Source organism: Engystomops pustulosus, chromosome 7 (genome assembly GCF_040894005.1).
Source record: "Engystomops pustulosus chromosome 7, aEngPut4.maternal, whole genome shotgun sequence".
NCBI lineage: Eukaryota > Metazoa > Chordata > Amphibia > Anura > Leptodactylidae > Engystomops > Engystomops pustulosus.
Window position 1 is genome coordinate 30,100,359 of NC_092417.1, and position 26,005 is coordinate 30,126,363.

Genomic DNA, 26,005 nt, shown 5'->3' on the forward strand with positions numbered 1-26,005 from the left:
ACGCATATACAACAGCTGATGTGAGGTAATTTGCCTAATTACATTACCGTTTACGTTTGTAAACGCAATGTTAACATCGCATTTACAATGCGTTTTGTTAACGGATGCGTTAACAGTGATGTAATTAGGCAAATCACCCCTCCTCAGCTGTTGTATATGCGTTTCAAACGCAATGAAAACGCAGGTCAAAACGCAACGTGTGAACGCGCCCTAAGGGTGCGGTCACACACTGCGCTGGTGCTGTGTTTCCAAGCACAGGTGGCCGTAGAACGCATGCAATTTAATTTTACCGATTTTTAGGCCGTTTTTAGTAGCGTTTTCAGATCGGAAAAAACGCATGCCTTTTTGACCAGTTTAAATTAAGATAATTGGCCATACCTGTCAAAAACGCATGCGTTCTTTACGATGCCTTATAACCCCCCCTTTCCAAAACACGAAGGCTGCTTGTTGTGCCTCTTCCTAGCATCCAAATTGTTTTTATGAATTCTTTGCCAGCACGTAATTGAAGCAGATTTTTTTTTTTTTTAGTGTGTGTGTGTGTGTGTGTGTGTACGGAGTAATAAGTTACTGCTTAAATTGTTGCATTGGCACTTTGCGAAAAACATGTGGGTTTTGCTTGTAGTTTGGGCACTCGGTGTCTAAAAGGTTTGCCATCACTGCCCTAGAGGAACATGGCCCATTTTCATTGTATTCCTAGAACCTAGAGTCCTGCTCCCCCCTTCAGGCCCTGCATGAGGCAGAATGCAATGAATCTGCTGTGACTGGAGATCTCTTCTAACCAGTTAACACACTGCACCATAATAGTACAGCGCGGAGCTCTTAATGCTGTATAAGAAGGGATCATGGGGTTAGCACTTGTCATATAGAGGAGGGGTTTGCTGCATATTGCAGCACTCACGATTGGTGCTAGTACAGATTGCGGTATGGATTGTTGCCCCCGTCTGACCACTGTACCTCGCACCTGGTGAAAAACACTCTGTACATTGACAGCAGCCAATTGCCAGTTCACTCCTCCCCCTACATTCAGGGGTGTATATAGTGGGATGTCTGTGCCAAACATAAGGACACGTCAGAATCAGCCCTGATGTGTCCTCACAATGTAATGGGGAAAAAAAACAAAACAAAAAAAACACTATCATAATTTAACCTAGAAACTGCCCTGGTAATCAATCTCAAGAACAGGACACAGGGTCATTGATGGAACAATGAATTGAAAGGTGTATCACAACACTTTCCACAAGAATGTAAGGTCCACAGTCCATGACTTCCAAGACAATGGTGATATAACAAGGTAATGGCCCAAAAGTACACACGTTATAAACTAAAGAATGAAACAAGTGTTTGTGAACCAGAATGGAAGAGTCACACTCCAGACCAGACATTTAAATTGCTTTGGCTGTGCACAGAAGGCATCCCAATAATAATTATTAAAGGAAAGAAACTTACAGGGAGTAATTTCTCCAAAAAAGTTCCAATAAAAACCATTAACTGTTTTTGATGAATCCAGCGGCAGAGCTTTTACTACATAGATGTAAATTAACGATCTTGAAGCTGCAACTCTCTCTCCAAAAGACCAATCCTACACCCGGTTTAATCATCTTCTCCATTCTCAAAACTTTATTTACAATTACACGTGTACACATGCCGATTGCGTTAAAAATAGCAACTGGATATTTAAATTAATAAAAGGAATAGACTTTTTTTTTTTTTTTTTAAAGGCGGACGATTCAGGATCATTATAAAGATACAAGGCGCGTTTTGCTCAGAGTATAAGAATACCACTTTGTACACAGTCTTACAACATTCACAAAGCAACTGATAAAAAAGGCACAGAGATGGCTGCAGAATGGTTTCAGTTTCTCTGCTTTCTGTCCAGGTTTTCCATGAACTAAAGTGTTTTCAGTATTTGCCAAAAAACAAACAGAAAAAACAAAAAAAAACATAAATTAAGGAGTAATAACTTGTAAAGTTACAGTAGCACGTCAGACAGGAAACAATATTGCGGCAGTAGTGTTGTGCTCCTAATCATGTCGTCCCTTATCTGAAGATTACGTCGTCTAACTCTACTGTTGGATCTACGTAGGCGAGATGGGTTAATGTAGAAATCGTATGCTCATCTTCTGCTCAACGTCTACTTTCTCCAGAACCTGAAAGAACAAAAGGCAGCCCAAATTAATCATGGGGAGAATTACAGAAATCCATGTTAAAGGGGTTTAAAGCCGACAGTAATTGCAGAGCGCCGCACTCTCCAATCGCCGTCAGCTCCATAGAGATTAATGGAGCAGAACGGTCATGCGTGGCCGTCTGGCGGACCCCTCGTTTTTTGTTATCTGTGGGGGTCTCAACATTGAGAGCCCCATTGATCAGCAAGTTGGGCCCTATCCTGTGGATAGGACCCAACTTTAGTTTGTGGGAAAATCCCTTTAAATAGTAGTTAAGTTTTGCACTCCAGTCACTGGGAGACACAGGCACCTTGGACTGCTGCCACTAAGAGGTTAACAGTGAACACAAGAACACTAGTTCCTCCTATACCCCTGCAGGCACAGGTGCTAAACCAGTTTTAGCAACACTTTAATAGGAGGTTACCCACTTAATTATAATTTAGCTTTTTCACCTGCTTTGTCTGGGATATCAGTCTCCCAAACAGTTGACCAGAGAGGGGCGCTCTACTGCGATGACCCTGCTGGTAACTGCTTCAAAGTAAAGAGGAGATTATCCAACTTGGCACAGCCGTCCAAGCCAGGAGACTCCTCGATTCCTTTTTCTTTGGATCTGCAAACCACATTTCTCATGTATAGTGTGTGAATATTAATGGGCCACTCAGGGGTGCAGTTGTAGGGTCCCCATTCACATTTAATGACAGGTCAGTCCTAGACAACCCCTTCAAAGCATGGATCTGTCAACAGTTTTGACAGATTGCATCCAAAGAATTCAATGGTGATGTGAAAAGCCTCATAAATGCACACCTTAACAAATTCAGAGAAGGAAATGGCACAGTCTCCATTCTGGTCAGCCTCCTGGATAGTGCGGTCAGCGATGCTACCTAGCTGCTCATCCGATATGTTCACTCCCACCATCATTCGCAGGACCTAGCGGAGAATAAAACAAAGCCATAACTAGTTTATATACCCATTAGGTGCCAAATTTGCAGGAAGAAGAAAACAAGCAAAGAAACTGAAGGTAGAACAAGTTTATCCGGGACATCTTTCTCATGTTTGCATTTCAATAAATCCCTTTACTATAGGAAGAAACTACTTTGAAGCAATCACACAGGAGATATTTCTAAAAGTCCTTTGGAGGGTGGAACGTTTTGTAAAATGCACCTAAAGGGTCATTAAATACAGAATGTAGGTGGGCAATATATCTAAACTAAACTTATAAATTGAGATGATTTTTCTGACTCTTCAAGGAGGTTGTGTCATAGTTCACACTTATCCATAGCATAGAGATCTGATCGATTGCTGACGGTCTCTGCAATTGGACCCAGGAGAGAAGATGGTGAAAAAAAAAAAAAATAAAATAGTCACCTGCAGTGGAGGTGCGGATGTGTGATAAGTGACAGCACAGCAACGATAATTATATTGTCTACTGACAACACACTGTATGGATGCATTAAAAACACTAAATGTTTATATGCAAACAAGGGAGTGGACGCCATCACTAGTTTCCACATTCTAAAAACATGACACATCACAAAACTTCAATACATAAAATCAGTCACCTGCAGAAGTTCATCCCGGGAGATTTTGTCATCTTTATCCAGGTCGTAAAGCCGAAATGCAACTGAAAAGTGAAAAAAAGTTTTAGTGAGAATCAAAAAGCGTTTTATCGTCATATCAAAAAGCCTGACAAGGTCATAGTAAATGGGAAAACTCGGGAATATCGACTTAAAACACGGCGGTAAGATTTTCACACCATATCAAATAGTATAATACACCATCTTGATCTCCATTTCTTTTCACCCCTCCTCTCCAGACACGACTACAGAGCAGAGCTCCATTTTACTACAAATCCCAGAATTCCAATGGCACAAGACCCTGTGCGGCTTCTGAAGCGGCACTTGGGGAGGTGGGATGAGTAGGATGACACTGTATTTCTGGTCTGACAGACCTTATGGATAGGAGAATCTAGTCAAAGTCAATGGGTTCACGTGACTCAGCACACAAAACTAAAAAAGGGGAAATTGTAGGTGGACAGAAATCAAATTAAACAGATTAATTAAAAAGGAAAACCTAAGAGGGTAACTGCAATAAAAAGTTTTAAGAAGGAACTACCCCTCAGTCTCCTATTTGGGAAATCCTAGTAATAAGAGAAGGCTCCAAAATGAAATCTTACACAGAAGTTTGTTGCTTCTACTGTTCAGAGGCTCCATGGCATCTTTCGATTTCTCGTTATCTTCAATCGGTCTGAAATGTGCGAGCGTCCTCATAAAGCCGCGGAAGTTAACTTGGTCCTCCCTTAAAGTTTAGAATTTTTTTTTTAATTATTATTATTATATTATAAATGAAAGCAAGCAATGATAAGACAAGAAAGCAGTTTTTATTACTATTTTGTAAGTTCTCTCTTTAGAGACATATCACAACGACCATACAGCTAATAGTAGTGTCTGTAAAGGCCGTCATCAGCTCACATTCCTCCCCAATATGCTCCATCCCAAATCAATCAAGTTTATGGAAGCATCAACTTTCTGAATATTGCTATGCCAGCCCTTATGATCATACTGTGTTCTTCATGTATATAGTATACAGTATATAGTATACACACACTATAGATGTACATGTACTTACCCTTCATTGAAAAATGCATTTATGATCCGATCGCCCAGAGGGTTAATTGCGAGTTCTGGAATTCTTTGGAAATCTTCCCGGCTGTGGAAGAGAAAAGTAAATGTAATAACCAAACAGTTAGAGCGGAGTTATCCAGTAGCAATGATCTTGAATAAGATAGGACAAACACCCTGAGCTGTACTAGGGCGGTAGGGAACACAGCTGCCATTGTACAAGGGAGACCACGTTACAGACGTCTCTTCTCTGGAGACGAAAATCCTTAAAGGAAATCTGCCATCAAGATCCTTCATGATAAACCAGGGGCACTTATTCATATATCCAGGAACCAGGACTGTGGTAATCTTCTTATATTTGTTCTCCATGGCCTTGTTCCTTCTAAAAGCAACTTTTATAATTATGCTAATGAGCCAGAAGGGCTCTAGGGGCGTAAAAAGAGTCCCTCCATGCTGGAGGCTGTTACATTGTCTCCCTTGTTCCCCAGTCTTTCTGCTGTATTCTCAGTGCAGCAGCACATAGTGGGAAAGTGCAACAGCATGTGAATCCAGAGCTCTGAGGGGCTCTGTTAAAGCCCTTCTGGCTGATTAGCGTCATTTAAAAACGTAATTTTAGAAAGGCGGCGGCCATGGATAACAAATATAAGATTAGAACAGTCACGGTGCCTGGAGTTTATACATCTGGTTTATTACTCTCGATTTTGATGGTAATTTCCCGATCATATAACACTTCCAGATCAGCCTTTTATCAAGTGTCAATGCGTACTTAAAAAGGATTTTCCAGTGTTAATTAAACCCCCCTGTGGGGGAATGCTCCATATAGACACCGCTTTCAATCTGATCTGGAGAAAACTTCAGAGGATATTGATTTACGCAAAAAGTGTCTTGTGAAGATTAATCTTTATACTATTCCAATCCATACCTTATGCAAACAGCCTTGAAGCTGGAGCGCTAGTGATTTTTCTGCACCCTAGTTATGGAGAGGACGGTGTATACAGCATTGTGCTGCTGCCCTGTGGTTACCCAACCTTTACTTTTATTACATCCAACTGAGCAAAGTTCACTCCGGCGTCACGTTTAAGAAAGACAAATGGTTAAATAAAAAGAGCAGGGAGATAAGCAGCAAGACAGGGGACGCACGCAACCCGGGAGGCAGGAACACTGGCAGCAGAAACCCGAACCGTCCCATCCATGTGCCAAGTACCCGGCTTACTGCAGGACGCCAGGGGCTGCCATGTATAGTAGGACGCCAGTGACTTGTGCACCATCACTATTTGATGCCAAAGCCAGGAGAGATTCCAAAAAGAACCAAGTATTGTATATAGGATGGATATTTTTGTCATATCAGACTAGGATATCAAAATCATTGAGGGTGGTCCGACTACTGGCAAGCACTTATGTACTGTGTGTGAACACTGCTTTATCTGATACTATAGGACTCGAAAAAAAACTGTGTATCTAACATTTAAACAGTGCATTTGTTAACACATTTTAAAAACAATTACATTCACTCTATAAACAATGCGTTAACTTTGCGTCTGTCACATTTATATAAACACACTGTAAAATGTAATGAAACTACATGCAACACGCACCCCGGCAGCGTAGTGATAGTAAAGCCCCACTTTATACGAAGCACCGGAGATAAAAATAAGACGTGTAAAAGTTACTAGAGTTCATCTCCACACAATAAACCGGTTTATAAAAACTACCTGGTCATGTGGTTCAGACTTTATGTGACTGCACACTTTTATAGGGTTAAAAAGTGACTGAATGGCTGCAGAGAAACAAGATAATGGCATGCCTTACATAACTCCGGCTCTTTAATTAAATGTCAAGCCATTACGGCAAGCAATTAGCTACTGAGAAAGCAATTAATGGTCAGCACCATGCCATAATTACATCTGGAGGGCAATTAGTAATGCTGATGTGAAAAACCACCCGATTAACCCCTCTAGGACCTTGTCCTCAAGTGTGTGGCGTGTGCGGTCCTGAGCTGCAAACTTGGGTCAGAGACCGTGTAATAAAACATCATGGCTGATAATCAAGTCATTGCCAGGTGCCCCCAACTCTACCCCGGCAAGTCACCTCTGCTAGTAGGGTCACAAAGAAAAAAAAAAAAAAAAACAAAACTACAGAGCCCCCACCCCATGGATTACCAAGAGCTCTCCACATAAAGAGAAGAAAAAAAGAAAAACTTTAGAAAACTTGGACTGTGCAACCTCCCTTGGCATACATCAGGGGTCAAGTATCTGCTTAAAAGGGTTGTCCAGAGGATAGTAGACAAATGTCTGACCTGTGAGGGTTCGCCTATTGTATTACTATACTAGAATATGAGGATTTTACATATGATCTATTACAATGTGCCACTGGCAAATCTTCACACCCACAGTCAGTCAGGGTGGTGTCACAAGTGGCATTTTGAAGCATGCGTTTTCAGTCCGTTATAAAAAAATGCATGCGTTTTTGAAAACGCATCTTAAGATAAGTGGGAACAACAGACAAAAATGGTCAAAACGGATGCGTTTTTTAACAGACTGAAAACGCATGTTTACAAACGGGCCGTGTGACACCACCCTAAGGTAGCACAACCTTTTTTTTTGGTATCCTCAGAAAGTTCAACCTTCACACTATGGCCAACGCCAGTCGCCCCCTTCCCCCAGACTTGACTATGGCTTATGCTGCTGCCCTCCCTAGACCAGATTATGGCTGAAGCCGCCACCCTTGACAGCCCAAGCAATGGCCGACGCCACCAACAAGAGATGGGTGCTGTGTTGACTAAACGTGCAGCTTTTTAGGAGAAAAAAAATTGTGGAAATAACGCTGCTATGTGTCCCCTGCCATTTCTTTATGCAGATCACATATAATGGCAACAGCTGTTAGGATCTCCATGATCAGTGATCTGTCTACAGACATGCACACATCACATCTTCCCTGCATGCATCTCCTCCGAAGTAATTTGATGGCACTTTATAAAGATTATTTTTTATCATGGGCTGCTAACGGCCCTGAGTGCATGAGCGTAGAGTGCCCCTGGGGACAGGCAGGGCTCCTCCCTGATGAAGCTCTTCAAGGTCCTATGACCTTCCATCAGGGCCGCCCATGGTCAGGACTGCAGAAGAGAAAAATCTCCGCCTTGTGCCTGTACAAGCTTAAAAATAGTGAGCGGGCTGTATATACAAAATATTTCTTAAAGTGATACTTCCTTCATCTGGTGCCCTCAGTGTCCTGTGCTGCGGTCCCTCCGTGCCATGCCCTTATGTTTACAAGGGGAACGGCAGCTCTGGTTGGACAACTGATACAGGCCTGATACAGCACTGGGACATAGTGATGGGTGGGCACGCCAGGCCTCCTGGAAGTTGTCCGAGTCCCTTGTAAATAAGAGGAAAGTACTAGTTTATTTTTTTTATGCAGCCCCCCCCTTTAATGCAATGTCTGCTTTGTAGAATAAGTGCCTGCATAAAAGAACCGTCAATACTCATCCTGGGGAGTTCAGTCCTTGTCTTGTGTAACAATATAAGAACTTGCATCTTACAGTAAGGGCAATATAACAAAACTAGACTATAACAGGCAGTAAGATAAGCGATGGCTCTATACAAGCTGTAACATTATGCACAAAGCCATTAAAAGCCTAAAAATAAAAACTTACAGAACATTTAACAATTCCAGAGACATGGATAAGAGATGGGTTTAAGAGCTATAAACCTTAATGACTTGCCTTAACGTGCCATTTTCTCCTTTGTCGAGGCTGGTGAAGCGGCTGTACAGACGTGTTATCTGGCTGTGCGAAACTAGAAGAGAAAAAAAAATACATTTGTAAAGTTCAGATTTTAACTATATTTTCTACGTGTGCGCTTTTATTTTGCCCTAGAGAGCCAAAGTGCAGTTATTTCCACACTGAATGGAGTTTTCCAAATTTGTAGCTTATCTACAGAATAGCCAGAACAACAGAACCTAGCCAGAAGTCCAGTCCCTTTCTCTCCCTAGTGGCTGGTTATAGAACTGCAACCCCCAGCTCCTATTTAGAGACAACTGGTCAGCATGTGAATCCTGGATTGACCTCACAACAGGACTCAAGCATCAGTGATGTATGATGCAAGGAGCCACCACAAAACCTGCAGGCAACAACGACAATTAGCATAGATAAGACTCCTTATTCCTCCTATATAAGACGATATTGCACACTGCTGCACCTTTCTATGGGACAGACAGACAGCTCAGTATTGTAGCTGGTGGTTACAGAGGGGAGCCATACACAAAAACCTCAGACAAGTACGTGCCCCCCCCCCCCCATGTATAAATGCCACTAGCAGAGATCTCACATCTTCAGCAGATTCTTCAGCCAATTACACAGCAGATATTTCATCTACGAGCTCAGAGAGGTGCCAGAAGCATTAGCCGCTAAGCTCACTGGCAGGAAATCAAAGCCACAATCTTACACAATCCACCAGGACAGACCATCAATGAAACCAACGCTGAGAGGAGGAAAAAACCTCAGACTACCAGTTCACAGGTCAAGAGTCTGCAGCATCAGCCTATTCAGATATATAGCATCAGTACCGGCCACTCCTGTTCGTGCTGACCTAACCTGACCAAAACCTTACATGCAAAATTAAGGTTGCGTGTCCAGATGCATGTGCCGAGCGTATCTACAGACATATACAGGCAGCTGGGGCTTCCTTATTATCTCTGCCTGCACAGTATACACTCACCGGACACTTTATTAGGTACACCATGCTAGTAACGGGTTGGACCCCCTTTTGCCTTCAGAACTGCCTCAATTCTCCGTGGCATAGATACAACAAGGTGCTGGAAGCTCCTCAGAGATTTTGGTCCATATTGACATGATGGCATCACACAGTTGCCGCAGATTTGTCGGCTGCACATCCATGATGCGAATCTCCCGTTCCACCACATCCCAAAGATGCTCTATTGGATTGAGATCTGGTGACTGTGGAGGCCATTTGAGTCCAGTGACCTCATTGTCATGTTCAAGAAACCAGTCTGAGATGATTCCAGCTTTATGACATGGCGCATTATCCTGCTGAAAGTAGCCATCAGATGTTACAGGGTACATTGTGGTCATAAAGGGATGGACATGGTCAGCAACAATACTCAGGTAGGCTGTGGCGTTGTACCAAGGGGCCCAAAGACACCATGACACCACCACCACCAGCCTGAACCGTTGATACAAGGCAGGATGGATCCATGCTTTCATGTTGTTGACCCCAAATTCTGACCCCACCATCCGAATGTCGCAGCAGAAATCGAGACTCATCAGACCAGGCAACGTTTTTCCAATCTTCTACTGTCCAATTTCGATGAGCTTGTGCAAATTGTAGCCTCAGTTTCCTGTTCTTAGCTGAAAGTAGTGGCACCCGGTGTGGTCTTCTGCTGCTGTAGCTCATCTGCCTCAAAGTTCGACGTACTGTGCGTTCAGAGATGCTCTTCTGCCTACCTTGGTTGTAACGGGTGGCGATTTGAGTCACTGTTGCCTTTCTATCAGCTCGAACCAGTCTGCCCATTCTCCTCTGACCTCTGGCATCAACAAGGCATTTCCGCCCACAGAACTGCCGCTCACTGGATGTTTTTTCTTTTTTGGACCATTCTCTGGAAACCCTAGAGATGGTTGTGCGTGAAAATCCCAGTAGATCAGCAGTTTCTGAAATACTCAGACCACCCCTTCTGGCACCAACAACCATGCCACGTTCAAAGGCCTCAAATCACCTTTCTTCCCCATACTGATGCTCGGTTTGAACTGCAGGAGATTGTCTTGACCATGTCTACATGCACCGAGTTGCCGCCATGTGATTGGCTGATTAGAAATGAAGTGTTAACGAGCAGTTGGACAGGTGTACCTAATAAAGTGGCCGGTGAGTGTACATCATATGCTGCAGGAAACATAGGATGTTAAGATGAAGCAACACGTATGCTCAGCGGAGGCCATCGGAAGCTATGGGGGACGGATGCAATGTTATGGCATCCATCCGTGACTTCTGCTGAGCATACACTCTGGGGGTTCAGTGATAAAATTGTGCATGCAACAGTGAAATTACTGGGGGTCAGCTTTCAGTTAGGGATGACTTATCCCAAACGGGACACCGTATCCGCTGTATTTGCGTACAGTGAGTCCTTGTCTTGCCCTATGTTGTAAGGATACATCAGGAGGATTCATAAGGTATCCCCTGCAACAAAGGGGTAAAACAAGGTGTTTATGTTGCCCAACTCCCTTATGCACACCCAGTTTAGCCAAGTATGCCCGAGTTTCCAGAGGGATAAGACTGTGCCAGTGGCTTATCTTCCAGACAACCTAAGGATTAGGGAGGATAGGATCATTATGCCAGTGCACATGACTGTGGGTTGTCTGTCATTCACAGTGCAGAGGATGGGAATCCATGCATCATATTGCTGTATGAAACAAGGAAGGCACTCCCAGCCCTCTGCTTTAACACCGGTCCTCGAAATCTGGCCAGCCCTCCACGGTCGTGTGCCCCTGACTTAAGAGTTACCTGATCCCACAGAAATAGGTTCCTCTTTACTGTGTATGGGGGTTCTTCATTGCAGAAAACACTGGCAGAGAAAAGCCATACACCTACTGACCACACTCCCAGGAAACTGGCACCACTGCAGTAATATCGTTCCCCGGGCGGTGCCCTGGTACAATAATCCTTTAATCCAAACAAAATACAAATAAAAGGGAGCAGGCCGGTATCTGCTATTTATATAGCATCAGTATATCGCAATCGGCGAGGCAATTAACCGACAGGGATATACAAGACTGTACAAACAGCCTCTTACATATCAGCAAACACAGAGACAAGAAGGAGAGGACCCTGCTCTGGATGTAACACACCTCGGATTACAGCAGGTAAGTGCTCGCAGATTCTACTTGCCCTTGACTGTATTTACACAGACACCCACACGTACGGCTAAACCCCCCTTTTCCCATTCACAAGTCCGATGCACCATTCAGGTGCATAATGCATCTTTTTGGTAATTTTTAAACTAAACAGGCCAAATTTTGTTTTTAGCTTTGTGGGAATCCATGTGGACCACCAAAGGCGATTCCAGACCATGTATCACCAGCATCGAGATAATCGTGGACGTTGAAATTGACCAATCTTTCTTACAACCCTCCACCTCTCTGCTAGTGAGAGAAGGTGTCAGGACAACCCATCAGAGGGTAGGCCAATTTTAACAAAAATTCCAAGAGTTGTCTGACCAATGGGAACTCTAATCTTTTACGAATGGAAGTCTATTATAACCACTGTACTTTAACACTATGCAGTAGATCTACAGGGCAGGATCAGAAGAAAAATCCACTTTAGAGCATTCATCAGATGGAGGTGAATATAATTTATTAAAGAAAAACCTACCATCACAGATCAATCTAATAAGGAAGATCCGGTGCCAGGCTCCTGTTCTGCGCATGCGCAGAACTCCAGCTTTGGAGACAAGTGAGCTGCACACTGAAGACAGGAGGGATTGAAAGAGGCTACTGGGGCGTAGTATAGACGTAGCTCCCACTTCAAACCCCAGTAGCCGCAAAAAAATTTGCATATATAAAAGTTATAAGATTAAAAAAAACAGTTGTGAAAAGAGAAGATAAAAAGTTCTGGTACACTAAAGGCGTCATGAAAAAATAGCTTGGAAAGAATACAAGAACCTAACTTATTAGGTAGATCCGTGATGGTAGGTTTCCTTGAAGATAAATTCACAGGTAAATAAAAAAAAAAAAAAATTCAGAAAATACTACGAGACGCGTTCTGGGTCCGAAACAGATGGTTCACTAATGACTGGTACACATCAGAACAGAAATGCGCTTTACGCCGCGTTTTATGTGAATTTACTCATTAAAGGAAACAAAGGAATACAAGATGCATTTCGGCTTTGAAGCCTTCAGTCTGGTCTGGTTCGGACCGGTTAGGAGAAAATTCATGGTAAATGACTATGAACTTATTTTAATAAAAGAAATTCACCTCCATCAGAGGAGCACCCTGAATTTATCTCTTGAGCCTGCGCTGCAGACTCACTTCTCTGTAAAACTACTTCCCGAATACCCTGGATCGGAACCCCACTAGCTGCACCACGGATCATAGGACTGTAGTCCTTACATTGAGGGTACATTCACACAGTCGTATGCCCGCCAGGCGGGCATAGCACTGGAGATGAGGAGGTGGTGACCCCTCCTGAGAGAGAAAAGCACGGCTGCACACACAGGGAAAGATAGAGCCTGCCTATCTTTTCCCCATGTACGGCATTGGCGCCTATGGGGACGTATATACGGCCACATATACACCCCCCCCCCCCCAGACAGCCATGTGAATGCACCCTAAGCGATGCGTGTGGTTGTAAAAAGGTGAGAATCCACCTATAGGATCTTTCGGAATTCCGTTACATTAATTCATAACCTACTACACCATCAGTGAACTTGTCTCTTCCCTTTACACTTGTACGCAGTGCTCTCACCTAAAAATTACTTAGGGGCGGGGGTATTTAAGGGGAACCAGTCACCAGGTTTTACCCCACTAAACTACCCACCCCCTTAGTTAGGGAATGAAATGTCCTTTCTAGGGTGAAATCTCACCCATTTACCTAGAAAATAAAAAAATCTCCCAAAGTCAGGACAAATATGACTCTTCTCATCCCATTTTCACATGAGTCAGGTTTAGTGCTTGCAGGGGGAGAAACACTTCAGAACGTCTGTTCTATAGCACCAAAAAGTTTTTTTTTGTGTCATAAAATATATTTATCTCATCTTTTAGAACCCATCATGCTTATGGTTGTACAGAACTGGACATACAGGCAGCTACAAAGTAGGGAGGAACTGGATCTTCACCTGCAGCTTGTATTCCTGACTGTCTTCAGTTGTCTGTATCTCTGGTTCTGTCGCTCACAAAGCCATAAACCTGATGCGATATGAAAGATGAGATTCTTATCTTAAAGAAGACACAAAGTTTTGTTTGACAGTATGATCCTAGGTGCTATAGAAAAGAATACAGGAGCTCCCCCTGCACCCACTAAACTTGACTCATCTCATTTGACAGAGGTGAGAAGAGTCATGTTTACCTCACTCCATTGGTAGACTGTTGAGATGGGAATTCTAGAAAGGATATTTCATCCCCTACCTGAGGGGGCCGGCAGTTAAAGAGAACCTGCAGGTTTTACCCCGTTTAGGTCTTGTCAAATTGTTTAATTGAAAATTGTTATTAAAGATCTCAGCTAAAATTTCTGAATAAGATGAAAATAATAATATATACAGGCAGTCCCCAGGTTACGTTTAGGATAGGTTCTGTAGGTTTTTTTCCCCCAAGTTGAATTTGTATGCAAGTCGGAACTGTAAACTTTATAATTGTTACCCCAGCCAGAATTTTTTTTGGTCTCTATTGATTTTTAAAAATGTTGGGAACCAGGATTAATAATAAAGCTTCATTACAGACACCTGTGATAACTGTTACAGCTGATTACTGTAGCCTAAGGCTAAAGTACAGTAAATTACCAACATCCAGAGTTCTGTTTGTAACTAGGGGTCGTCTGTAAGTCGGGAGTTCTTAAGAAGTTGACTGCCTGTATCTACCGTATGTGTCTATAATTATATATAAATATCTAAACGTAGCAGCGCACAGCGGTGATCAGGGGCACTTGCTAGGTTTGATCGGTCGCTGGAGCTTCATAGATTGTAAGCTCTTGTGGGGCTCTCAGTCCTGTGGTTCTATCTGACCATGGTTTATTATTTTTGTACACGTCCCCCATGATCTGTACAGCGCTGCAGAAATAAATCTTTATTTGTTAAGGGGTTTGTGTGATTTAAAAAAAAAAATAAACCTGAAGCCCCAAAGTCCTGGATAAGAGAATGTATTTATGGCCCCAGCTCCCCGCACAGTCCTGTCATAGAAGCAAGTGGAAAATTGCAGCAGTGATCAGGAGGACAGACCCCGCAGGTATCTATGACGGCAGTTTCCATTACTGTAGTGTGAACACAGTCCTGGCCCCAGGACAGAACACGCCGTACTCTGCGGGCGGATTATCACACTCCATTGTATTACACTGTAAGTGACACTATAACACTGCGTCATGTCATGCAGGTGACCCATTCATCAGTGACAGGACTACAACCCTCAGCATTGGCAGAGCCTCCCCCTACACTGACGTGTAATGACTTACATCCGGTCTCCTTCTTGATCTCTTCTATCTCCTCGTCCCTCAGCAGTGTAGACGCCCGGGAGCCCATCCTCACTGCCGCCGCTTCCGGTCTGTCACTGAGAGGAGCCGCTGAGCCCCCTGTATTTATACTCAAGGGGGAAGCCGGCAGAAGGCGTCAAAACCACGCCCACAAAACACCTCAGAGCCCGCCCACCCGCGACTGACGAGGAAATACAAGCAGCGGGGCCAGGTGATCAGCCAGGGGGCGGGGCTTGGACTAGGTCTTCCGCACTTGCGCGGTTACATACTAGATGTATTAGTTATAGGAGCGCCCTCTGCTGGGGGTTACATGAACAGGCGGCAATTTTCCTATCTGATGCCCAGATTTCTACCGTGGTGTGTGGACAGAATGATCACGTGTCCCACATTACCTATAACTTTACAGTCAGTAGTGGATTATAATATAGGTAGTATAGTACGGTATAGGGCCCAAGCCTTCTAGGGGGTTCATGGACACCCATCAAAATGTTAAGAAGAAACAGGACTTTCACCCTTTAAAGTCCTACAAAGGTCCCAAAACCACAGATTGAAAGCAGGCAGAAGGGAGAGCATCCTCCATCCCCCAGGATGGGTCTATTACCATATGTAGGAAGTGATTTACAGATTATCATTTCTACCAACTTTTGGGTGAGAGAAAGAGGGACAAAAAGTCCCAACCCATGCCTATAGCCCCATCCACAAGAGTGCATAAAATAATTTAGACCCGTCCTCCATCCTCCCTCATATTGTGAACAGTGAACTCCTTTCCTCAAACCTCCTTCTACAGCCACCTCATGTCATGTCCTCCAGCCACCTCATGTCATGTCCTCCAGCCACCTCATGTCATGTCCTCCAGCCACCTCATGTCATGTCCTCCAGCCACCTCATGTCATGTCCTCCAGCCTCCTCATGTCATGTCCTCCAGCCTCCTCATGTCATGTCCTCCAGCCTCCTCATGTCATGTCCTCCAGCCTCCTCATGTCATGTCCTCCAGCCTCCTCATGTCATGTCCTCCAGCCTCCTCATGTCATGTCCTCCAGCCTCCTCATGTCATGTCCTCCAGCCTCCTCATGTCATGTCCTCCAGCCTCCTCATGTCATGTCCTCCAGCCTCCTCATGTCATGTCCTCCAGCCTCCTCATGTCATGTCCTCCAGCCTCCTCATGTCATGTCCTCCAGCCTCCTCATGTCCTCCAGCCTCCTCCTCCTGGATGGCGGGGTGGGGTCATCCAACGGTAGCTTCTCCCCTTGGATCGCCCAGGCCCCTTCCTGCCACCTGAGGGCACCTTCCCACGTGGTGTTTTTCTTGCGTTTTTAAATGCATCCAAAACAAAATTGGGAAGAGAATTTGACCAAAACACATGTGCCCAAAAGCCGTGACTATCCCGCTGAATACGGGACGGTAGGGAGCTATGGACTTGTAGGGGTTATAATATTCATAGAGCCCACAGCCAATTTACTGTACCCCCATTCAATAATGCACCCTGTTCACAGGGCTGCCACAATGTTAACGGGATAATGTCTGCAGCAAAAAAGGAGGGGAAAGTGGGCACATGTCCAAAAATAAAAAAGGAAATTTGATACAAAAAGAACGCTTTAAAAACAATAGAGATGAGCCTGAGGTGCTCCAGACTCCATAGCTGTTAATTTAGCCCCGAGGTCCGCCCCCTGTGCGCTAGCGTTGCGTTATAAATGCGACGCGAGCGGAACATGGAACCACGGCCATAGAAACACATCAGCCTGTGGCATGCCCCTGTGCACATTAAATCGACTTCAAAGTGGTACACGTGACTGCGCCCTGCAGTGCATTATACATAGAGGGGTTAACGTTTATATGAAAGATGTGCAGAAGCATTTCTATGGAAATTCTACAGTGGTCTCATCAGTCCCCATCAGATAGTATACAATGCTAGGACTTCCCATTGCAGGGGGGGACATCATACAAGCCGCGTCCTTCAGACAATCCTATTGTTTTAAACAATGGCTTTTAACAGGTCTCAATTTCTTAGTAAAATATTGACTCGGGTTCAATAGAAACTTATTTGATGACACTCCCCCTCACTTTCTGGGACAGATAACAACCTCCACAGAAATCTTCCTCGTCATCTAATTGAACACTTGCAGGTTCGGGTCTAATTGCAGTTATCATGAGCCAAAACCAACACTACAAAGTAGAATGGAAAGATTCACAACTAGTACCACTAGTTTTACCTTACAAATAAAACACAAAGCACAAGATGATATTTGTAATAGGTTACGCCCCTGTCAACATTTGACAATGGATGCATTTTGATGCAACCAAAACGCAACACATGAAAGCGCCATCATGGATGTGGATCGGGGAAGGCAATAGAGGTCTGAGGGAGCGTTCACACATTCAGTTTTTCAGATGCAGTTTTGGATGTTCTCACAATGGTTGAGAACATATTCCTACTCTCTATTAACTGCAAACTATTAAACTGCATCTGAAAAACTGAACATGTGAACGCACCCTATGGGTCTGCAAACTACTTGCAAATCACGCAGAGCTCCTTACCTATCGCACGTGTTTCACTTAAAACGCATATGCGATCTAGCCAAGCCCCCACGTTATAGTTGGTTTTGGTTCAGAAATGCAATCCAACTGGAACATGTGCACGCAGCCTGATGGCGCGTTCACACAATGCGTCAAATATTTTTTTGGCGTTTTTGACACATTCCAAAGGCTACAGCCCGGATCACATGCGGAGGTTACATTGCGTTTTAGCAGATGCAGTGGAAACCAAATCTAACCTCAGCATGTGATCAAGGCTGAAGCCTTTGGAATGCCTCAAAAAACTATGGCCGCGGTCACACGTACCGCTAGGCGTCCGTCATAACGCAACGCTAGCGCACAGGGGGAGGTCCTCGGCCCAAACGCACATGCGTTTCCAGGGAAACGCATGCGATTGTTAATCCGATCGCATGCGTTTCTCTGGAAACGCATGTGCGTTCGGGCCGAGGACCTCCCCCCGTGCGCTAGCGTCGTGTTATGAATGGACGCCTAGCGGTACATGTGACCGCGGCCTATCAAAAAACGTGACGCAACGCATCGTGTGAAAGCACCCTGAGGTTTGGGTGGGTTTATCAGAAAAGAGATGAAACATAAAGGCCGCAGTCACACGTACCGCTAGGTGTCCATCATAACGCGACGCTAGCGCACAGGGGGAGGTCCTCGGCCCGAATGCACACGTGTTTCCAGGGAAACGCATGCGATTGATAAACCGATTGCATGCGTTTCTCTGGAAACGCATGTGCGTTCGGGCCGAGGAACGCCCTCTGTGTGCTAGTGTCGCGTTATGAACGGACGCCTAGCGGTACATGTGACCGCGGCCAAAGCAGAAGCATTCTAACCCATCCGTGTATGACATATCTCAAGTACTTACCCAGCTTCCCTGTGCTCTACCAATTACAATCATTATCCTAACACTAGGGAAAACCATGGACTACGACACCACCCATCCCCCTACTCAGAATAATCAGGAAGTGAATCAGCTATTAATTAGTCTCATGTGTGACTCCTGAGAAGGACAAACATTCGGATTGTTTGGCCACAACTTCCTGATTCACATCTCATTTTGGCTTCTGAGGGCATATGCCATTTCCAATGAAACACGTGTTTGTTAACACCATTTTGACATATTTGTTAACAGCACGTTAATGGTTGTGTTTTGTAAATGCAAATGTTAACAATAATGTAATCTGGCAAATCAATTCTCCTCAAGTGTTGTAATGGGCTTGCAAACGCAATGTAAACGCAACCAAAACGTGAAAAACCAGACATGTCGAACTTTGTAAAACAGCAGCAATAAAGTTGGAAAAAAAAAGTTCATAATGTTGTTTATTTTCAGTGGAGCACCTGATTTGTCATAAGTTTTCAGATGTGGATGTTTGAAAAAGCTGCTAATTTTGGTGCAAGCTGTAGAGAGGATAATTGCCTAATTACATTGCTGTTAACATTTGCATTTTCTCATAGCAATATGCAAAATGCATCAGTTTCGCATATTGGCTTTTTGAGGGTGCGTTCACATGTTGCGTTTTGGGCGCGTTTTCATTGCGTTGAAACGCATTAGAACAGCTGATGAGAGGTAATTTGCCTAATTACATTACCATTTACGTTTGTTAACGCAATGTTAACGCATGCTTTAAAACGCATACGCTAACACGTTGTTAACACATGCGTTAACATCGCGTTTACGATGCGTTTTGTAAACGGAAATGTTAACAGTGATATAATTAGGCAAATCACCTCTCCTCAGCTGTTGTATATGCGTTTCAAACGCGATGAAAACGCAGGTCAAAACGCGCCCTAAGGGCGCGTTCACACGTTGCGTTTTGGTTGCGTTTGAAATGCATATACAACAGCTGATGTGAGGTAATTTGCCTAATTACATTACCGTTTACGTTTGTAAACGCAATGTTAACGTATGCGTTAACATAACGCATACGTTAAGCTTTGTTAACGCATGCGTTAACATCGCGTTTACGATGCGTTTTATAAACGGAAACGTTAACAGTGATGTAATTAGGCAAATCACCCCTCCTCAGCTGTTGTATATGCGTTTCAAACGCAATGAAAACGCAGGTCAAAACGCAACGTGTGAAGGCGCCCTCAGGGCGCGTTCATAACGCGACACTAGCGCACAGTGGGTGGGGCTCGGGCCGATCGCATATGCGTTTTTCGGGAAACGCATGCGATTAATAACCCGATAGCATGCGTTTCTCTGGAAACGCATATGCGATCGCCCCAAACTCCGCCCCCTGTGCGCTAGCGTCGCGTTATGAACGCGCCCTAAATGTTTTTTGTGTTTTAACTTTACGTGCTGCCAAATGGGGGGGGGGGGGGGGGTTTCTTGGAGCATTTTTAGGGCGCGGTCACCTGGTGTATTTTCATTTTTAGGGTGCTGTCACCCGATGTATTTTCATTTTTAGGGCGCGGTCACCCGGTCACATGTGTTAACATCGCGTTTACACAGACTGAAAACCCTTAAACAGGCGTCTACCATCTCTATACCTGATGATAGATGTCCTTTAAAAGAAATTCAAGTAAGGATGCGTTCACACATTCAGTTTTTCAGATGCAGTTTTTGTAGCCAAAAAAAGGTGTGGATCATAATGGGTGAGAACATATCGCATGTGATCAGTGGTCCGCCCCTCCCGTGTGCTAGCATAGTATTATGAATGCAATACTAGCGGCTTGAGATAAGCAGTTTCTCTTTTTTTCACTCCACTCCTGGTTTGGACCTCAAACATTACATTAGAAAAACTGAATGTGTGAATGTAACCACCAGAGGGAGTTACTACAGCGGTAGCAGCTACTAAGGGGCCCCCAGGGGCAGGGGTCCCCAGCATCCAACCTGACTCACTAAAGAATGGAGGATGTGCACCATTATACACATACTCTGCTGCACATTGTTCTCCATAATATGTATATAATAGTGCACATCCTCCGTGTTTGCATGGGTTTCTTCCGGTTTCCTCCCACACTCCAAAACATACTGGTAGGTTGATTAGATTGTGACCCTAATTGGGGACAGGGACTGATACGTAATCTGTATGCGCTATATAAATAAATATTATTAATTATCTCTAATTCCTGCCATCTCTTTCTCCCATGTGGTCAGCAGGTAGGGTGATGCCACACATGGCATTTTGAAACTGATTTTGGTCAGTTTTCAAGCAGTCCGTTAAAAAATGCATCCGTTTTTGACAGGTTTTCCGAATTTGCACAATTAAAAACTGACAAAAACGGATGCGTTTTTTAATGGACTGCTTAAAAATGGACCAAAAACAGTTTAAAAACGCCATGTGTGGCATCACCCATAGGGCGCTGTCCCACGTTGCATTTTGGCTGCATTTGCAAATGCAAACCACACCACGCCCAACGGAGGTGGGCTGCGGCCCGAACGCATTGCCATTTTTATGGAAACGGGAACGAGCCGCCGGTGTTTTGCATTAAATTGACGCAAAAAACCGGCGGCTCGTTCACGATCGCAGGCATGGTTCCCAATTTGCAAATGCAGCCAAAATGCAACGTGGGACAGCGATTTACTGTAACAGATCTGTGTAAGGGCTCATTCACACAAACATAGAGGGGACTGAAATGTGGCCACAACATTTGCGGACGATCTAAGGCGCCTGATCATGTGCGTGCCCACTGCGGTGGGCACATGCCTCAACGCACTGTGACCGTGTGTGGTGAAATATAGGACATATATTTTGCCAAGTTACGGCTCCGACCTTCCTCCTCTCCTGCGTGAAGCTGTACATTCGCCCGTTGCTTATAAATGTGTGAGTAAAAAATATGTATATTTTCTGACGGGGTAGGGGGCTCCAGTCAGAAGCCGCTATGGGGCTCTACGTCTCCTATTTGTGCCCCTAGCACTCTCATTGTACAACTATTTGGTGTCAAAATGGTGCACTTCCACAGTAGCCAATGGCAGAAAAGCATGTGCCCAAAGCAAGTTGCTGATGATTCATATGTGTGCATTGACATGGAAGGAAACCCAACCTAATGCTTTATCCACACCTATGGGTGATGCCACACATGGCGTTTTTGGTCCATTTTTAAACATCCGTTTTTGGCTGTTTACCATACATTTGGCTGCTTACAACCTGTTTATCTATTAAGATAATTGGGAAAAACGGACTAAAAACTGACCAAAAACGCCATGTGTGGCATCACCCTAGGCCTAGGGTGTTACTTTTTTTTTTTTGCCTTATTCCAAGGGCTTCAGCCTTGATCACATGCTAAGGTTACATTGCGTTTCCACTGCATTTGCTAAAAGCAATGTAACCTCAGCATGTGGTCACAATTAAAGCCTTTGGAATGCGCCAAAAAATGCAACGCGTCCTGTGTGTTTAATACATAATTTTCTAAAACTAAGCTGACAATGCTTTGAATACAATGAAGATGGTTAACATACAATGGTTACCCATGGTTCAGTCTATTAGTGGCTTGGAGCACTGCCTACATCTATAAGCAAGCTAAAAAAAAATTACATCTATTTTGTAGGTAAAATTAAGTTTGCAGGACCGTCTGTTAAAAATCAAACTAAGGCCACATTCACACTGGGCATTTCTAAACGCAACATCTATGCAACTGCGAGGGGCTTGACCAAAACATGTAGGAGTTTCCACTGAAACGCTTGCATTTTGGAATGAGCACCACATGTTTTGCATTCCGTTTTGGTCAAACCCTCCCTGTTATGTTTTTGCAGCATTTAGGTTGCAGTCACACGTAGCGAGAGATCAAATGGAGCCATGCCTCTGCCCGAACACATTTATATGCCGCTGGCACAAGCCATAGAAGTGCCGAGAGCCGAGTGACATCACCGGTTCTCAGTCCAAGGAGGAGGAATGCAATGAAGATGGGACGTGCATAATTAAATATTGGAGGTGCGCGGAATTGCCAGAGTCTCATTTCTATAGATTATAGAATCGTTTTTTGTCCCTAAACAAAATAGGTCCTGGGATCAGTGGTACAGAGCCCAGTGGGTGGTGTGAGGAGGTCATTTTGGGCGGGATCAAGTGGTAGGTTTCCTTTAAAACTGATCTAAAGAGATCCTGAGACACTGAAAAACTGCAATATGGTCTAAATTTACTCCAATCTTTACCACGTGGGTTACAAATCCGTCCAGTTGGGAGAATTTCAGCAGTGTACACATGGCCAACATACGATTGGATACTATATATATTCATCCTTGATCGTGGGAAATCTGCTCCTTTGAAGGTTTCTTTAAATTAACCGGTTAAGGACCCTTTCCCGTTTTTTCATTTCTTCAATTGTTATTAAAACAAAATGTTCCCGTGTGAAGATAATTTCTCATAATTGTCCCTTAGAAACGAGGTAGCTTCCTTGGATACAACCACCTCACATTTGTTAGCAGCGGCCAGACATGTGCTATTGAGGCTTGCCTGACCACCTGGATTCAGCAATGATTGCCACAGGACGGCTGCAGGGACCTGCATTTCATATACAAAAACCTTTTGTTTCTTTGTGCAATCCCTCCAGCAAAGGTGGCTGTATCCAAGGACACAGTCTTGTTTCTAAGGGACCATATGACTGCATTAATGAGAATTTTTTTTTTTAATAACCTCTAATTGAAAAGTTGAATTATTCTTACCGTTAATTCCTTTTCCATTAGTCCACCATGACGGCCCCACATGGAGGATGACCCTTGACCCTGCAGGGACAGGAAGCGGAGAGGTTAAAACACCCCCCCCTGCATCCACATACCAGTGGCTTCCAATAACGAACCTTGGCAGTGGATACAACCCATTTATTATATGTTTCATTCACATACAATATAGTCATAAAAACATTTACAGCAATAATATGACATAGGGTGGGAATATACATGGGCCGTCATGGTGGACTAATGGAAAAGGAATTAACGGTAAGAATAATTCAACTTTTCCCCTAGCGTCCCCCATGACGGCCCCACATGGAGATATAACAAATAACCATTTCTTTTTCGGGAGGGACAACAGCCTGTAAAACCTTTCTACCAAAGGCTAACTCTCTAGCACAATGTAAGTCTAGTCTGTAATGTTTTGCAAAAGTCATGTGGCTGGACCAAGTAGCTGCTCTACAGATCTCCTCTATTGACGCTCCTCTCTTCTCTGCCCAGGATGCTGCCATGGCCCGAGTTGAGTGCGCCTTAACCTTCCCCGGGGTCTCTAATTGTTGAGTTGCATATGCTGCTCTGATTACTGATTGGATCCATCTTGCAATCGATGCTTTGGAGGCTTTTTTGCCTTTATTTCTACCCCCATATTGAAGAAGGATATTGTGATCCTGGCGCCAAGATTCAGTCTGTTTGAGATATTGTAACAGAGCTCTTTTAACATCCAGGGAGTGCCAGGCCATCTCTTTCGGATTTTTGGGTTCCTGGCAGAAAGAAGGCAGGATGATTTCCTGATTCCGATGAAAGTCAGATGAAACCTTGGGAATAAAAGTTTTGTCTAGAGTTAATGTTACTCTATCACTGGATATTTTTAAATAAGGCTCTCTAATGGAGAGGGCTTGTATTTCTCCCAATCGTCTAGCTGAGGTTATTGCTACTAAAAATGTTACTTTTAGGGTCAGATCTTTTATGCTAGCTGATTCTAGAGGTTCAAACGGTGGCCCGGTTAGGTAGTTTAGAACTAAGGAGAGATCCCAGGTAGGAACTCTTTGTTTGAGTTGTGGCCTCAACCTGGAGGTGGCCCTAATGAATCTCTTAATCCATCTATGATCTGCAAGAGGTATATCAAAAAACGCCCCTAAAGCTGATATTTGTACCTTCAGCGTATTGGTTTTTAGCCCTTTTTCAAATCCTGCTTGTAGAAAATCCAGGACCTGAGAAATATTGGGAGATAATTGATTAGGGGTTGCTGTTCCACAGAAAGCTACAAATTTCTTCCATATTTTGGAATATATAGCAAACGTTATCGGTTTACGACTTGCCTTAAGTGTAGAGATCACACTGTCTGACAAGCCTTTAGACCTCAATAGTCCCCATTCAGGATCCAAGCCGAAAGCTTCAGGTTTTGCGGGTCTGGATGGTATATGGGTCCCTGATGAAGAAGGTCCTTCCGATATGGGAGTAATATTGGGTCTGCTATTGCTAATGCTTTTAGTGTTGCAAACCAATTCTTCTTGGGCCAAAAGGGAACTATCACAATCGCTGTTGCTCTGTCTGTGATAATCTTTTGTATCATCTTGGATATCAACGGCATTGGAGGGAAGGCATACATTAAGGGTGCGTCCCACTTGTGACTGAATGCATCTCTCTGACAGATCGAGACATCTCTTTGCAGCGAGAAGAAAAGACCTGTTTTGGTATTCTCCCTGGTAGCGAAGAGGTCTAACACTGGAACTCCCCATCTCTGTGTTATCTGGCCATAAATTTCTTGGTTTAGAGACCATTCGTGATGGTCTATCAACCTCCGACTCAGGAAGTCTGCTATACCATTCTGACTGCCTCTTAAATGTATAGCTGTTAGGGACAAAATGTTGTTCTCTGCCCAAGTGAAAATTTTCCTTGATAGATGCAACAGGTCTTGACTCCTGGTGCCCCCTTGATGGCGGAGATAAGCTACCGTCGTCACATTGTCTGAGTAGACTTTGATATGGGAGTCTTTCAGATATTGAGAAGCTCCCCTTAGTGCTTCCCAGACCGCCTTCAACTCTCAATGGTTTGAGGATCGCTTCTGAGTCGTCAAGGACCATTGCCCTTGAAGATACCTTCCTTCCAGATATGCTCCCCATCCTGACAGACTTGCATCCGTCTGAATGACCTTTATTGGCCAAGGAAACCAGTGAACTCCCTTTTTCAGATGATCTTCTTCTGTCCACCACACTAGGGATGACTTTATGGATGGAGGTAGTTGGATCTTTTGATCTAGGTGCGAGGGATCCTTGTCCCAGGATGACAGAATCCAACTCTGAAAGGTCCTTGTATGACTCTGGCACCATTGGACTGCTCCTATGCAGGCGGTCAGATGCCCCAACACTTTCATAGCCTCTCTTATCGTGCAAGACTGACGTTGCAGAAATAACAGCATCTTTTGAATCATAAGGCTCCTTTTTTCCTCTGGTAGGAAGGACATCTGGAGACTGGAATTTAGTTGTATACCCAAGAAGACAGTTACCCTGTTGGGAATAAGATTGGACTTTTCCCAATTGATGATCCATCCCAGTTGTTGCAGGGTTGAAATAGTTAGATCCCTGTGTGAGATCAACTCTTCTTCCGTAGTCCCAATTATTAGCAGGTCGTCCAGATATGGAATGATCTTGACGTTTCTCATTCTCAGATGGGCTATTACTTCTATTAAAATTTTTGAGAAAGTCCTTGGGGCTGATGAGACCCCGAATGGTAAGGCCTTGTATTGGAACCTGAAGATTTCTTTTGTTGGAGAGAGGATCGCAAATCTGAGATACTTTTGGGACTGCGGACAAATGGGTACATGGCAATAGGCATCTTTCAGATCTATTGTACATAGGAATGCCTGATGAGGGATGAGATTGGTAGCTGAACTG

The 26,005-nt window shown here is 44.0% G+C and overlaps 1 protein-coding gene across 1 annotated transcript; it reads right to left on the minus strand.

Moving 5' to 3' along the window:
• Window positions 1-1,653: 1,653 nt before the first annotated feature.
• On the minus strand, window positions 1,654-15,170 carry CHP1 (calcineurin like EF-hand protein 1). Its single transcript, XM_072115274.1, has 7 exons — window positions 14,945-15,170; window positions 8,499-8,571; window positions 4,788-4,868; window positions 4,336-4,457; window positions 3,722-3,783; window positions 2,967-3,089; window positions 1,654-2,147 (listed from the first exon to the last, which is right to left on the minus strand). The coding sequence occupies exons 1-7, from the start codon at window positions 15,009-15,011 to the stop codon at window positions 2,094-2,096; spliced, it is 582 nt and encodes a 193-aa protein (XP_071971375.1). The 5' UTR covers window positions 15,012-15,170; the 3' UTR covers window positions 1,654-2,093.
• Between the last annotated feature and the right edge of the window lie 10,835 nt (window positions 15,171-26,005).